Source organism: Rhipicephalus sanguineus, chromosome 1 (genome assembly GCF_013339695.2).
Source record: "Rhipicephalus sanguineus isolate Rsan-2018 chromosome 1, BIME_Rsan_1.4, whole genome shotgun sequence".
In the NCBI taxonomy this organism is placed as follows: Eukaryota; Metazoa; Arthropoda; class Arachnida; order Ixodida; family Ixodidae; genus Rhipicephalus; species Rhipicephalus sanguineus.
The window spans coordinates 183,606,760-183,621,548 of NC_051176.1; the positions used below are offsets into that span (position 1 = coordinate 183,606,760).

Genomic DNA, 14,789 nt, shown 5'->3' on the forward strand with positions numbered 1-14,789 from the left:
CCCTCCAGTCATTTCTCTTTCAACCTGTTCTCCGCTGCAGAATCCTGCAGCAGCGGTTCCTAGAAACCCATGTTCTGAGAGTCTTTAGATATGTGCACAATTTCTTAGTACTTTTACAGTGTGGTGCCTCAGGGTTGCATTCTGAGTTGTCACAAATTGTTGGAACATTTGAAGAACGCATTGCCTCCCTTCTCATACCGCATAAAATTTCACACGAGGAGTAAAAACGGTAAATGCATGTGTATTCAATAAAGCATTTCATTAGAAGCACAGGTGTGCATTCGTCTTAGAGGGTCTTCCGCCGCCATCTTGAATTTTGGTCCGAGACCAAGCAAGGACCCCCCCCTCCGAATCTTGTCCGATTATCTTTCACAGTAGGGGGGGAGCTTGCTCGGGATTTTATGGTGTATATACTATCTTTCCTCTGAAAGAAAGTACCAACAAGGTAATATGCTGCAGAAAAACACAAACAGCTTAGAGAAAAAGTGGCACAGAAGTCTGAGCAGGGGACTTTGAATACGAATACGTTTTTACTGTGCACTGAATCTGAATACCCAACTTTAAGCACCTCTAGCACAGTCGCTACACTCAAACCTCGACATAACAAACACTGACATAACGACTTATCGGTTATAATGAAGTAAATGAAAAACTGTCCTGTCCGAGATAAAGGTTATGAATGCATGTTTCTAATGAATTTTCGGATATAACATAAGTTATTTTTGTATCAGATGTGACTGTTATAATTAGGGGTGTGCGAATATTCGAGTTTTGAATTCGAACTGAATAATAGGTAATCGAATAATTCGATCCGACTTTCAAATAGCTAGTATTTGAAGTTTCGAATAATTCGACAGGACGAATAGTTAAAACGCGACAAAGGCGAATGGTGCAACTCTGTTAGGGTGGGGTGGCTAAAACTAACGCTAAAGTCGTTACAGTAGGCCTTTGTTAAACCTTTTGCCGATATCCTGGTTCATAAGCGAGCGCATGCTTATTTTAACAAGATTATGTAATTTGCGTACGTAAAACAAAGGACACATGAGATAATTCTCAATCCCTTCACAACTTCGCTTCCGAAACGAATCCACGGGCTTCTTGCGTAGTTCGGTTGCGTATGCCGCAGGCGCTGTAAAACGTACCGACTTTGGCCCGCAAAACCCTCGGTGATTGGCTTCACATGTGAAAATTTGTTCACGCTGTGCAGTCGCCACTGGCGCACCGCACCGCTCGTTCAAAAAATCCCATCGTTCTTGCGCGCAATTAAAACGCTGCTGTGAACGAAGATTTTTAGGCCCACAGCACCCATTGCGATGGAGCACAACATTACTACTGTAAGATGAGCCATATTACGCTACCATAGGGGAAAAAAGCTAGCTACCGTACACCCTTCTGTGAGCCATAAGGAGGTTAGGAGTGGCACTGCTTAATGGGATGGCGGCTCCTCTATAAACATGCTTGCGCTCCTATAAAAGCAGAGAAAAAAAACAACAAAACTCCCGAACAAGCACGTAATAAAGCTGTCACCCCGCAGTAGCGTCAGTGATTTTTTACTTCTCTTGCCGTAAATGGCGGTACATGTTTCGTGTAAATGTACTATTCGATATTCAATGTTTGTGGTCACTATTCAGCACTATTCGATTCGAATTCGATTCGAGATGAAATTTCACTATTCACACACCCCTTAGTTATAATGAGGTTATAGTGTACTAGGCATGCTGAAGAAATGTTGCTTTGTGGTGAACACATCTCATCTCTATGCACACAAGTCTATCAGCAAACTACCCACAGGGATGATAACGGACATTCAGTGTAAATAAATTCAAAGTCTCTGGAAGTAAACTTTGCTGGTTTCATTGCTATACAATCTGCCCTTTTCAAGATGTCACGGCGCAGGCACCCTTCCCCTAGCGGAAAAGTCGTGAACGCCTCTTGATCTCAGAGGCTTTCATTCTGGCAATACCAGTAATACCGGTCCCTAACAAAACCCTACCGAAATGGCAGAGGGCAGCACAGGAAAATGTAAAAGGCAGATTGCCAGAATTGAAGTAATGCTTTCTTGTTAAAAGAACTGCGCATTTATAAGACCTAGATATACACTGTTTTCTACTTTGAAGTTTGAACCCATAAAATCTGTTCGTGTGTTGGTATAGAGGACAAGCTGAAGTCAAATAAAGGGTGCCAAATAAAGCACTGATGTCATGGGACTTCACTTTGCACCTCTTTTAATTCAATTCACCAGCTCATTCTATACATTTATCTTACCATAGCCAAACGAGTGGAAGTTAACAGCACTGAAATTTTCTCTGCAATTTTTCTCAATTCATAACTGAGGAGGAAACAGCACACATAACATTAGTCATGCATGCACAGTACTGGCCACCTGGCAATGGGCAGGCAAAGAGAGGGTGAGCTCACTTCGGTGGTGGGAAGTGCAGCAGGTGCGCTGCCTCCAGAAGCACTGCTACTCAGGCCACTGAGGAAGAACTCGTCAAAAACAACTGTGCAGAAATCCTCTTGGGCAAAATCATCAGCCATGAGAGCCAGATGGCCAACCAGAGTGTGCAGAAATGGATCCTGGTAGGCACGCTGGCCCTCAGCTCCCGCCAAGGAGCCTAGAACTCGCATTACACCAGTTCGATCCCGCTGACGAGCTGTACATGCACAAAAAGAGACAAAAAATATTACACCAGACCGATCACGCTTAGCTAAAAACTGTTCCCAATAACTAGCCACATTTAAACAAGGTACTTGCTAAAACAACAAACTAAGCATGGACAGTCAGCAAATGGCTGCAACCCATGACTGCACCAACTGATATTCATGTTGTCCACAAAACAATCAACAAAAGAATGGTGCCCTTCTACTGCAGAACACTCCACAACACTGCACCACCTTATCTACAGTTTTCCTGGCACAAAAGTACAAAAGCATGGTGTGACTGAATTATACAAAAGGTCAACATAATGGGGCAAGCAGTTTTTAGTAGGGGTGTGCGAATACTAGTTAGATTCGAATTAGATTCGAAGTTAGATTCGAATTGAATTCGAATCGAATGGTGCCGAATAGTGGCCGAAAATATCGATCTATTCAGGAAAAATCTGCAATTCTGCGAAGCGACACTTCCAAGATTGAATATTATCTACATCCACATTCATTTATTTTTTAAGTCTCACGAAGCATTGGTTGCTATAGGAAAGTGAGATAAAATCTTATCTGTCGAGGTTTCATTGTACCCCCGATAGGCAGGTGCTGCCATCACCAAACTGACAGGTGCGTGATGTTCCTTATCTGGTCGATCGTGTCAGGCGAGTATCCTTATCTAACGAGTACCCACATATTTTACAACATAGTTAGAGGTAGACCAGTCAAAATGAGTGAGTGAAGTGCCATCACATCGTGGATTGCCTTTGTCGACGTAACACTGCCAGCTTGGAACAGTTGTAAAAAGGAGAAAGCACAGCTTCAAATAGCTATAGCGGCATATCTCATCAAGCAAAATTTAAGAGAGCAAGCATGAATAGGAAGAACTGGCAATTCATTACAGCTGCCATATGCTCTTATTGGCTGATGCAGATATAAATCACTAGTGAACACTTGGCGTGCATGTAGACAGAGGCACGCTGTGCATTCATCACAGCAATGTTCGTGATAGGATGATCATACACCTGCTTTGATGACTCAACATTCAAATTTATGTTTCACCGGGTCATGGACTCTAAACCAATGCTAATACACTACTTTGGCAAGCCATGGCCAAGAAACTTGATCACTTAAAGCAAACACAAGTGTAACGAGACGCAAACAATGCTGACCAGTGTGGAAAGTGTAGTAGAGAGCGAGCACGCTGGCCACAGCATTTTCCTGAACATAGGCCTGATATGCATCAGGAGGTGGTCCCGAGTGCTCAATGGTTGTTATTGCCGACTCTCGGTCATCCTGGGGCAGTCGAGAACTAAGGCTTCGTACCTAGGAAAAAAAAAGAACAAAACAAACAAGGCAAAAATTAAAGTTGACCTAAATATTTATAGCGACCACACATCTAAATGTCTGCCGTTCGTTCCAGAACCTGGCAGCGGTCCGATATGCTTGGGAAGCTTCCCTGCCTTTTGCCCACACTTAATTTCCTCTCGCTTTTGTGATGGTTGCACTTCACCTCCTTTCTTCTTCCTCGCTCCCTCAGTGCTTAAGTACCCCTTCCCCCTCAGGGTGCTAGAACCCTGTACTGGCAAATCAAAGCATGTTAACTTTCTGCTCTTGAGCTGTCAAGATGCACGTTTCTTGCCTTCATTAACGAATATTTTAACTAAATGTACCTGCACAGCTTAGTTACAAATAGCAAGCAAATGTCATATAGGCTCCATGTAAAGCATATTACTTGAATCTAACGCACACCTTTTTTTCTGGTAAAACAAGTAGAAAAATTTGCCTGCACGTTCAGTGAGTACAAAACCATATTTGCAGCATTAACCTACCATCATGAGGGGTCAGATGCAGTGTCATCGCCACCACAAAATGGCGACAGAGCACACATTCTCATTTCGTGTTTGACTGCAACCTGTACACTTGGTATCTGTTCCCAATGAACTGCATATGGTGATGCGCCGCTTTCATTATAAAAGCTTGTCAAAGGAAAGTTATTGTACATCATTATACCGTACGGTGAAGTAGCACACTTTGAACGGGGACAATGGAGGCAAGGACACGACACTTGCTACTGATTGATAATGATCAGTCACCAGCTAGCCCAGCTCTCAACATACAGTAGACTCTCAGTAAACGGAAATCTGTTAAACGGAACTGCTGCTTAAACGGAACAACTGCATCTAATATAATTGGTTTCATATTTGGATTCTGCACTCCTGTTCATCTCTCAGTAAACAGAACTCCTGTTAAACGGAACACATTTCCTTGGTCCCTTCAGGTTCCGTTTAACGAGAGTCTACTGTATTGAACTTCATCGTTATTCTACATGCTGAAAACACCTGTGTTGCGTCTTTTATGTGCCTGCGGCCTGTGACCGTGCGAAGTGCAAACAAAAGGAAGAGGTCTTCAGCTGCACATCGACTAGGAAAAGTTTCCCACATGCTGAAAATAGGAAAATATCTGGACCTCGAGGACACGTTTGCAGACTTTCTGAAAGAACTCCAAGCAGACCGAGCATGTCAAGGTAACTGCCCTTGAAGTGGCATATGAATGAGGCATATCCACAAGTCATGTTAAAATAAACGGACCACACAAGAAGAGGAATGGCCTGGAGAATAAACTTCTCATTCTGTGAAAACAAATTGTACTTCTCTCTCTCTCTCTTTGTCCTGACTGTCAACATAAGAGCATACTATAGTTTTAGTTTAGAAATCCGGTAACAATATAACCAGGGGCATTTTTATTTTGAACCCACAAAAATTGGGTGTGCATCAGGTTCAGGCAAACACACTATGCAAGAGCAGCATCGCACTCCCATTTCCTTGTGCCTGTTTGCAAAGAAACAAACCTACCTTTACTATGTGATAGTCCTGCTAGTCAGAATTGTGGACCAATTATTACACCAGAAAAAATACACAAGTTTTTGAATGCATTTTTTCATCATCATTACACAGCAGCCTGGTGTTCCATAAAGGTGATCTTGCAGCAATTAAGTAATTTACCTGAAAAAATTATCCTGTCGCATGGCCAGTCTATCCACAAAAGAACTGTATTAAACATGCTATCACACACAGGTGTGAAAAATGTGTACGACACTATACAGCTCATTACAGACAGCACCAATTATCTGGCACACTAGAGTGCTTCCTAGACTGCAACCATTGCACATTCACACAATTTTTATATATAGTAAAATGTAAGCAAAGGCACCATCATGAGCAACCACTTATTGATTGCTAGTTACTGATTGATAATTTGAACATGCCAGTACTTAGTTCCGCAGCACTGCCACCAGCCCAAATTATTTAATAAGGCCCTGCAACACTTTTTGAACGTAGTCAGAACAGCTGCTGATTGGAAGTTGAAGCTCCAATGAACACGTGAGCCAAACATTATAGCACTGCATGTGGCATAAAATTTACAATTCCAATTCAGACAGCTAGAAATAACTTGCTCATCTCTCTGCAAATTACGTCATTGACGGGCACCCCTACGACAATGGAGGAAAGGACATGGCCATTTGCCTATTTGAGAATTCTTGCACTGCATAGTTCCCACAGTCGCCACGGGGTGCCGCCGCGTGCCGGTGTTGAGGCAATAAACTCCGACAGCGAGGTCACTTGATGATCACTTGGTAAAGTGTTGCCGGGACCCTTTATTTACCATGCTTCTGGTCATCTAAGCCAGGATCAAACCGGTGGCCTAATGTTCAGCAGCACAACGCAATAGCCATTAAGTTGCCACACTGCATCAAACTACAACTTTCAAAAGATTAGCCTTTCAACCAACTTGAGTTGTTTAACATTGTGTAGTGAGTGGTCAGAACAGACAGACTGACTTTTTTAACACTTTCCTGTCGACACATATTTCCGTCGAAATTTCCAGGGTTTGATTCACGCTTGGACAACTGGCATCATCCAATGAGTAAACAGAACACTACTTTTACAGTTTTGCTTGTTTGTTTTGTTTTTCCACAGCGTGCGATTTCTTAAAGTGCCATCGAAGTCAGCTGCTGTAGTTCCCAACATGGCGTCGATGCAGCACAATGCAAGTTTATGGAAATTGCATGTTTCTACACATTCTAATGCACCTCCAATGAAATTTTCTGTACTGACCACATTACTAGCCCACAAGACAACTTTGGTTTGCCAGATGTCAGTAGCACAGAACGAAACTTGAAAACTAAAACCGAAAAACAATATCTTTGACTGGAACGAACACGTAACCGAAGCTTTATCTATTATTTCATTCGGAGTGAAACCGAAATTTTTTCCATCGTTTTTCAGTTCACGAGAAAACTTCGCAGTCCAGAACAACTGAGCTCATGCAATGTGAGCATATCTCAGGGTACAGTATTAGCGCGTACCTCATACAGGCATTCCAAGGCAAAGATATGCTGAAATTTTGCGAAAAACGAAAACAGTGGCAATCAGAGATGTTTATATTAACGCAAGTGCACTTTTGCATGCCTGTCACACAGGCCAAAGTGGAGAGGGCATTGTCGGCACTGAAGTTTGTTACACGAAGGCTGTTATGAGATCACAACAGCTCATTTTGGCGCCATAGTTTTCCGTCACCGCCAGCGTGCGTGACCACTATTGCGTGAAATAAGAAAAAATGAAACGAGAAACAAACTTCTAGGATCGGATTAGATTTCAACCTGCGCCCTCTGTGTGGCAGTCAAGTCTTCCACCAGAGTGCCACGCTGGTGCTTGTAACTCCTTTGCAAAAATACTCTATACAGGCGGCATGTCAGGCAAGGAATCGTGTTAACATATGTAATAGAGCGTGGCAGAAGAGTAAAAGAAGAGAAGAGCGTGGCAGAAGAGCGTGGCAGAAGAGTAGCGGGTACCATGGTTCTCCGAAGAATGACGGAAAAAGGCTTAGTGGGGACTTTGCTACTTACAGAAAAATTACGATGATTTATGGCGTAGTGGGTACCTTGCATGTGTACTTGTATTAGTTGGTCCCAGAGACTCTACAATGGGCTCTACAAAGTCCGCTCTTCCAGCTTTCGCTGTGACTGTCGACCTTTTTATCAGAACAGCAGTCTCGCACATCAGAGAGTACACTCAATGACGTGCTGCTTCTGAGATCGTGCTCACTCCCTTGACACAAAGCATTGAGACCACTTAAAAAATCGTAATTGAATTTTGAGAAAATAAATACTATGACTTTGAAGGGTATACTGGTTTGAGCTAGTTGGTAGGAATTCGTGGTACAGCAGTGACGGAAGAGACTTTTTGACTTTTGGAGCAGATCACGGAGTAGAAAAAATGGTGCTTTGGAGCAGCTATTGGCGTCTTTCGAGCAGATGGCAAAATATTTCAAACGACTCCTGGAGTTTAAAGCATCATTTAGGTATCTCATAAATATTAATATTTATTATTAAACATTGTACACACAATAATCACTTGAAATTGCAAGCGACAAATAATTAAGCAGATGGATAGTCATTGAACACAAAGTAAGATGAGCAACATATATTTAAAATACCAGTACTTGTGGCAGAAATGATATAAAAGCGATAAAGCTGAACACCAATTTACAAAAGTAGCCACAATCACATGTAACTATAGCCAAAACAGCAGATTATAATCAATATGAGCTCAATACGGTATTTTCATATTTTGCCAAAATAGCCAGCATTGAAAATTTCAAAAATAAAATAAGCTAAATGAGCTATACACTTAAACTCCCAGTTCTTGTGGCATAAATGAGGTCAAAGCTGAAAATGTGGTAAACGTAATCAGTAGAGACCGGATTTTAGGCAAATGCCTATTTTGTTCCTTGCGCTCCTATCGCCCCACTTTGATATATATTAGCATGAATTAGAGGTTAAGAAGGGCTTTTATAGTGCTTATAAATGCCTATTTTTGGTGTCTGTGCCTAAATGCCTATAAGTGCCTATAAATGCCTATGTTCAAAATCGGGGCCTATATAAACACTACTTAGCCTCAAGTTTCGCCTTCGAGTGCTGTGTGAGACCGTTATTCATGTTACCACGCAACACTGCCTGTTCGGAACTCTATGGGGTTCAACATAGTCTTCTAGTTCAGCCAACTCCCGGAAAACAACCACTACATATAAGCAGCAGTGAAATGGGACGCGCTGGCCAGCATACGTCGACGCGGTGACATGGCGCAAGCGGTTGGCGAACGCGAGAGCGCAGAGAGCCACCAAGGGAAAGGAGAGCGAAACGTTAAAGAAGGAAAATGTGTTAAGGTGTTCACCACAAGGGAGGAAATTGGCTCTACGTGATTCGACAAGACCAGTAGGAGGCATCCCTTCCTTCTGGTCTTTTAGCAGTGTGGCTATCAGCTTCTGTGCTGCCCCTCTTAGTCATGTCGAGAACAAATACACCCAGGAGTGTGTTGATTCAAAAGTGGACACTTCACTCTCTATGCTAGAGAATAAACCGAGAGACCATGTTCTGCAAACCGTGTGGGACAAAGGACAATTGCCCGGATATATGTTCCATTGTAGGCACATTTGTGCCATCATAAACAACATTTCTTGATTTCCTGTTGTAGACACAGGTCCCTCAGGTCTTCACTTGAAATTATTTGCATTTATGTAAATGTTTATTGTGCCTATATTTACGATATTGAAGGCCTAAAATGTTGTTTTGCCTGCCTATTTTTGGCGCCTAAAACGCGCTTTTTATTATTGCCTAAGCATCCGGCCTCTAGTAATCAGTCACACAGCAACAGTTAGTAATCATTAGGATATTGAACTAATCTAGCATACATTAAACCAAAATAGTCCGTTTGTCAGGTACAATTATACAGCTAAATCAGATATATGGACAATGCCAGTACGTGTAGCATTGTCAATATGCTAGTATACAGCTAGTATACAAGCTGCATACTAGATTATAGTACACAGCTTGTTTTTGTTTAGGCTTGCTGAATGGTCACATGGTTATAGTTCACAGTTTTCAGTTTCCCAGCGCCATTTTGGAGCAGGTTCGGAGCAGTTTCTGACAAATATTACACTTTGGAGCAGCATGGATCAGCATTTCTCTTTTGGAGCAGTTTGGAGCAGCACTTCCATCACTGGTACAGTTACTTCCGCTCCTCTGAAGAACGTGTTTTACCCTTGTCCCACTTTCTTAAGAGGAAGGCAAGTAACTACATCACAAATCCAATGTTTTTTAATGTTTACCTTAACTTCAAATTTTTGCATTAAAAAAAAAGACGCTACGAACTGTTACGGAACATTTCTTTTTTCGTTCCGGAACAAAAACGGAACGGAACGTTTTGCGGTGGAATGAAACTAAAACATTTCGTTCTGACACCCTGGTAGCTTGTACAGCGAAAGTGCATCAAACCAGCCTGGAACGTAAACAGGTACTCTCAAGCAAGTTTTGTTTTACTCTTCTGATTGCACTGCTGTTGCCTTGTGCTTATCTCAAGATCTTGAGCATGTTTAAAAGGTCAAAATTTTGATCTGTCACATTGCAGCATCACTTGCAGGTTGCCGCATGGGAAGTTGTTTTTCGCGCGAAGACAGCCAGTTTGTCGACCTTCGTGTTTTACCATCGATCATACTCTGCAGTGCCGTAGTGCGGCTTCGCAAAAGTTGTTTATTTCTTCTGTTGAACATAGAAGGTTGAAAATTGCAGATACATTGCAAGAATCTCTGTGTTACATATATAAAGTAACTTTAACGTATTTGTATGTTCCTCATTCTTTTCAAAAATATTTTTTGCATAAATAAATTTTTTTATATTGTACAGTCAAATGCCGATTTTTCGGACATGCTTGAAAATTCTGACACTTTCGTGGCACAGTCACAAGTTCCACAAACGTCAATGTTTAAGAACGTCCGAAATTTCGGACACTGAAAGACTTCAGTGTCCTATTTTGCTGACTTTCTGCCCAAACTGCAGGTCCGAAACGGCATTAATTGAAGCCCCCACCTCCAACACATCTATCATCATGTAGGTTCGAACCAGCGCTTTTGCGAGTCAATCCGTTGCCGCCATAGCAGAGTCCGAAAGGCAGCTTTGGTGCAACACCAAGGTGTGATGGCGTGAAGCATATCAAAAATCTGAAGGGGCCACTGTCACAGCGCTGTGTGGCAATGTCTTTATGGATGAGCACCAGAAATGCAGGGACGCGTGATGGTGGCAGGCAACAAATGCGCCAGTACGACTCAATCGCTGACAACCCTTATGATAAGCATCTTTAGCTAACTGCTCGGTAGTGCATGTGGCCTAGCGCAGTTGTATGCATACTACACGCATTTAATAGACGATAACCCAAACGCACCACGCTGCAGTTCATGCTGCCTCTTTGTGCGAGACCACTAAGTGCGCTGCACAGAGACGTTGCCTTCACGAATGAAAGTAGCTCAACATCACCGCGCCCAGGTGCAGTCAGGAACGAAGTAGGCATAAAGAACGCTTTCAGGGCAAACACATGCATATGATACAGCAAACATCCCGGCTGTGACGGCGTGACCTTAGTAGGCAACGTGCTGCACACAACTAGGAACGATCAGCTTCACGCGGCAGCAAATGCGGCGTATCAGCGGAGCTTTTCGTGCAGTAGCACATCGGGGAAAGCTGGACGAGTCGTCCGCTCTTCCGTCACAGCCTTTGTGTTCCATGTCATCGTTTTTAAAATGCTCCATGAGAGACAGCCGTAATATTTTTCACGCTTTTCTGGCATCGGCGGTGCTCATCACGAGGCACAAATTTGCAATGGGCAGTTGGCACGTAGTTAAAGGGGTACTGACACCCTTTTTGGAAGGCGACTTTACTCTCCCATAGAATTCTCCTGTATGCGGACGGCTCTGAGCAAGCGTGAAGCTCACCAAACGCTCGTAAGATATTTTAACGCGGTAGCGTTAGAGAGCTCGTGTCGCAGAAATTCCGCTGTCGGCGTCGGCACCGTTGGTTGTGAGCGAAAAATCATCCGTGAGCGAAAAATCGAGAAAGTAGCAAATAAAATAAACGATAAAATCTTCGGTCCCAATGAGGATCGAACCCGGGCCATTCGCGTGGCAAGCAGGTGTCTTACCACAAAGCCACGATGTTACTTGCAGCTGCTTCGGACAAAAACACTACATAAATGTCATGTAGTGAAAGGAGTCGCGACGCATTTTGTTCGGCAGGTGTCACGACGAAAACGAGCCCATACGGTAGGCGCATTCGCGAGGCCATCAAACTACGTCGAAAAACGCCGGGATAGTGCAGCCATCGCCGCTAAATACACACACGAACTTTCAAACAGCTCTAAAAATGGACAACTATGTCCATCTAGAGGAAAACATATCAAGCCAACGCAGCAAACGCTAGATAATGTGCTGCCATCTGTGAAGCATTGTGAGAAATATGTCTCGACTTTTCATGGCATCCGAGAGGGCCGGCGCGCGGCGTATATCTTGGAGGTCATGCGACTCTTGCTTTAGATCGAAAGCCTGTAAAATTCGCGCGCGTGCGTGCGTGTGTGTGTGTAACAATACACATTAATAAGTATGCACTTAGTGGTTGAAGTGCGCACTAGGGGCCGGATTTCGCTATCGCGTTCAACTCTTAAAGGCGAAGCTTAAGGGTCCCCCAATTTTTACCGTATAAACGCGTGTAAGGGCCGCACCCGTGTAAGGGCCGCACCCCGTTTTTTTGAAGTGCATATTCTAAAAAAAAAAAATCCGCGTAAGGGCCGCACCCACACTTTCCTCGACCAATACATATTCAAAATGCGCGCGCGCGTAAGCTTCTAGGCGTAGTCGATAGATGGCGCAAGGAACCGCAACCATCATCATCGTCACCAGAGTGTATATATATATTTTTGGATTTTATTCGTGTTAAGATGTTCGTGAAGTGGGCTAAAAATTTTAACTATTTTATTAGTATTCATAGACCCGCCAACTAAAGGTTAAAGCAGGATTTTATCTTTAGCTTCTCACATCTCTATACAAACGCGCTATCGGCGCTATCCATATCGGCATTAGCATCACCAATTTTGGCATGGCGTTCGCGTTGTCCGGTTTGTGCAGTTCAGCCAGCCATTTGCTGTAGTTTTCTGCACTGTTCGATGACCTTCGTGCTAGCTTGTTTTCTACACGGCGTTCACGTTTTGGCAAGATGGGCAAGTACCTGAATAGCTACACTGCTGGCTATAAGTTGACGGTGATCGAGTATGCTCTCGAGCATGGGAAACGTGCCGCCGGCAGAAAATTCGACGTTGACGAGAAGTGTGTTCGACTTGGTGTGCTCAAAAAGAAGCCTCGCGAAACACCAACAGCACTAAGCGCGCTTTCCGAGGAGAGCAGTGCAAGTTTCCCGATTTGGAAGAAGACTTGCTCCGCTATGTGACTGAAGCGCGGAATGATGGTCTTGCACTCACAACGGACATGCTGCGTGTAAAGGGACTAGCCTTGGCGACTGTACTTGGGTGGATCCTATCTGCGTGGAGCTCGGTGTCGACGGACATTGTGTCCCGAAGTTTTAAAGTCACCGGGATATCTAACAGCTTGGATGGCACGGAAGATGACTGCTTGTGGGGTGACGGCGCTTCGCAGCACACCATCTCATCTCGGACTCCAAGTCTGAGGACTCGCCGAGTGACGACGATTGAGCACGTATGTCGCAAGAAATGTCGTTTACTGCAATAAACGCTCTTCGTTCGCTAACTGGTGCGTTTTTACTTAAAAAAAAAAAAAATGTCGCGTGTATGGGCCGCACCCTGAAAATTGGCCCTCATTTCTTGAAAAAAAGTGCGGCCCTTACACGCGTTTATACGGTATTTTGATATTAAAGTCAATTTTCCCATGGCGCACCTATCGACATCGACACTAGCTTGATATCAGGCTACAGTACTAATTCTGGTGACTTCACGCAGCAGTCTGGCTAGTTGTTACGACGTCAGGTACCAAAACTTCCAAGATGGCCGCTTGTGCGTCACCAAAACATTCAAAATGGCTGCTTGTACATCACTAACGGAGCCACGGTGCGGAGCGGCTGTGGAAATATCACTATATATTGTGCGAGCACGTCATGAGAAGCTCACACCGTGTCGTGACGTCAGTATACATTAGGAACCGAAACTAGCTTTTAAAAACATACTGTAATTACTCTTTTCAGGGTGCACTCGCGCTTAGCACTACATTTTCCAGGCTCTTGAGGGCTTGGCCTTTCATTTGGCGCAAAAAAAACGACAACTGAAAATTTTCGTGTCAGTACTTAAGAGAGGTTCGTGGCAGGTACTGAATATGTTCACGAGAGCCTGGGCATGCACCAAAATGCCGGATAAGTGTATTGGCATGCATTGAAGCTGTTTTGGATGCGATTTGACCGCTTGAGCAGAATAAATAATGCATGAATTCATTTTTTCGCACTGCCCGATTATTCAGACGTTGACTGTATTTCATGAACATGCTTATTGGTACTAACACTGGTGGAAAGAGTTTCTTCCTCTATCAATTGGTGCTATACACTTATTCCTCTATAAATTGCTACTATACACCTTAGTATGACGCATGTTATACTAATAGCAAAAAGATTTCTATTGGACCACCCAAAAAAGTGCTACTTTTCTGGGGACAGGAATGTGTTAAGGGATAACGGGCAATTTGCTAATGAGTGAAAGAAAAAGGATGTGTAACTACTAAAGGTGCATTGCACAGTAGGTGCCATTTATGTGGTAGAAGAGTCAAAGCTCACAAAATTTCTTACCTGATCATCAACCATGAGAGACATCAATGCAGGCAGAAACTTGGTGATAAGCTGCACATCCTGCACAAAAACAGCACAATTGGAAGGTGAGAGGGTTATGGTGCAATCCTCATAAAATATAAGACTGAGCAGTGCTGCTATGATGCACTGAAAGAAACTAGACTCTAACCTCATTATATGAAAGAGGATGTAATCAAGTCAATAAAATTTCCACTGAAATCCCAGGGCGTCTACTAGAGGCGTAGCTAGAAATTTTTTTCAGGGGGGGGGGGGGGTCTGGCAGTCAACACACACACACACACACACACACACACACACACACACACACACACACGTGTGTGTGTGTGTCAAAGCTCGAATCACAATTCATTAACAGTTCAAAAGCATATGCTTAACAGTGGCTAATTGTAACAAAATAAAGCAAAAGCTGGTATACGTATGACCAGGCAACAGTGGT

At 43.4% G+C, this 14,789-nt stretch overlaps 1 protein-coding gene across 1 annotated transcript in view; it reads right to left on the reverse strand.

Annotated features, from left to right (window-relative positions):
- The window catches only part of LOC119403557 (negative elongation factor B), a 53,945-nt gene that overhangs the window by 18,527 nt on the left and 20,629 nt on the right, over window positions 1–14,789 (reverse strand). The window contains exons 7-9 of the mRNA XM_037670488.2: window positions 14,333–14,392; window positions 3,816–3,969; window positions 2,419–2,654 (exon numbers count right to left, since the gene is read on the reverse strand). Coding sequence (XP_037526416.1) covers window positions 2,419–2,654; window positions 3,816–3,969; window positions 14,333–14,392 — 450 coding nt within the window. The remainder of the gene's footprint in view (window positions 1–2,418; window positions 2,655–3,815; window positions 3,970–14,332; window positions 14,393–14,789) is intronic.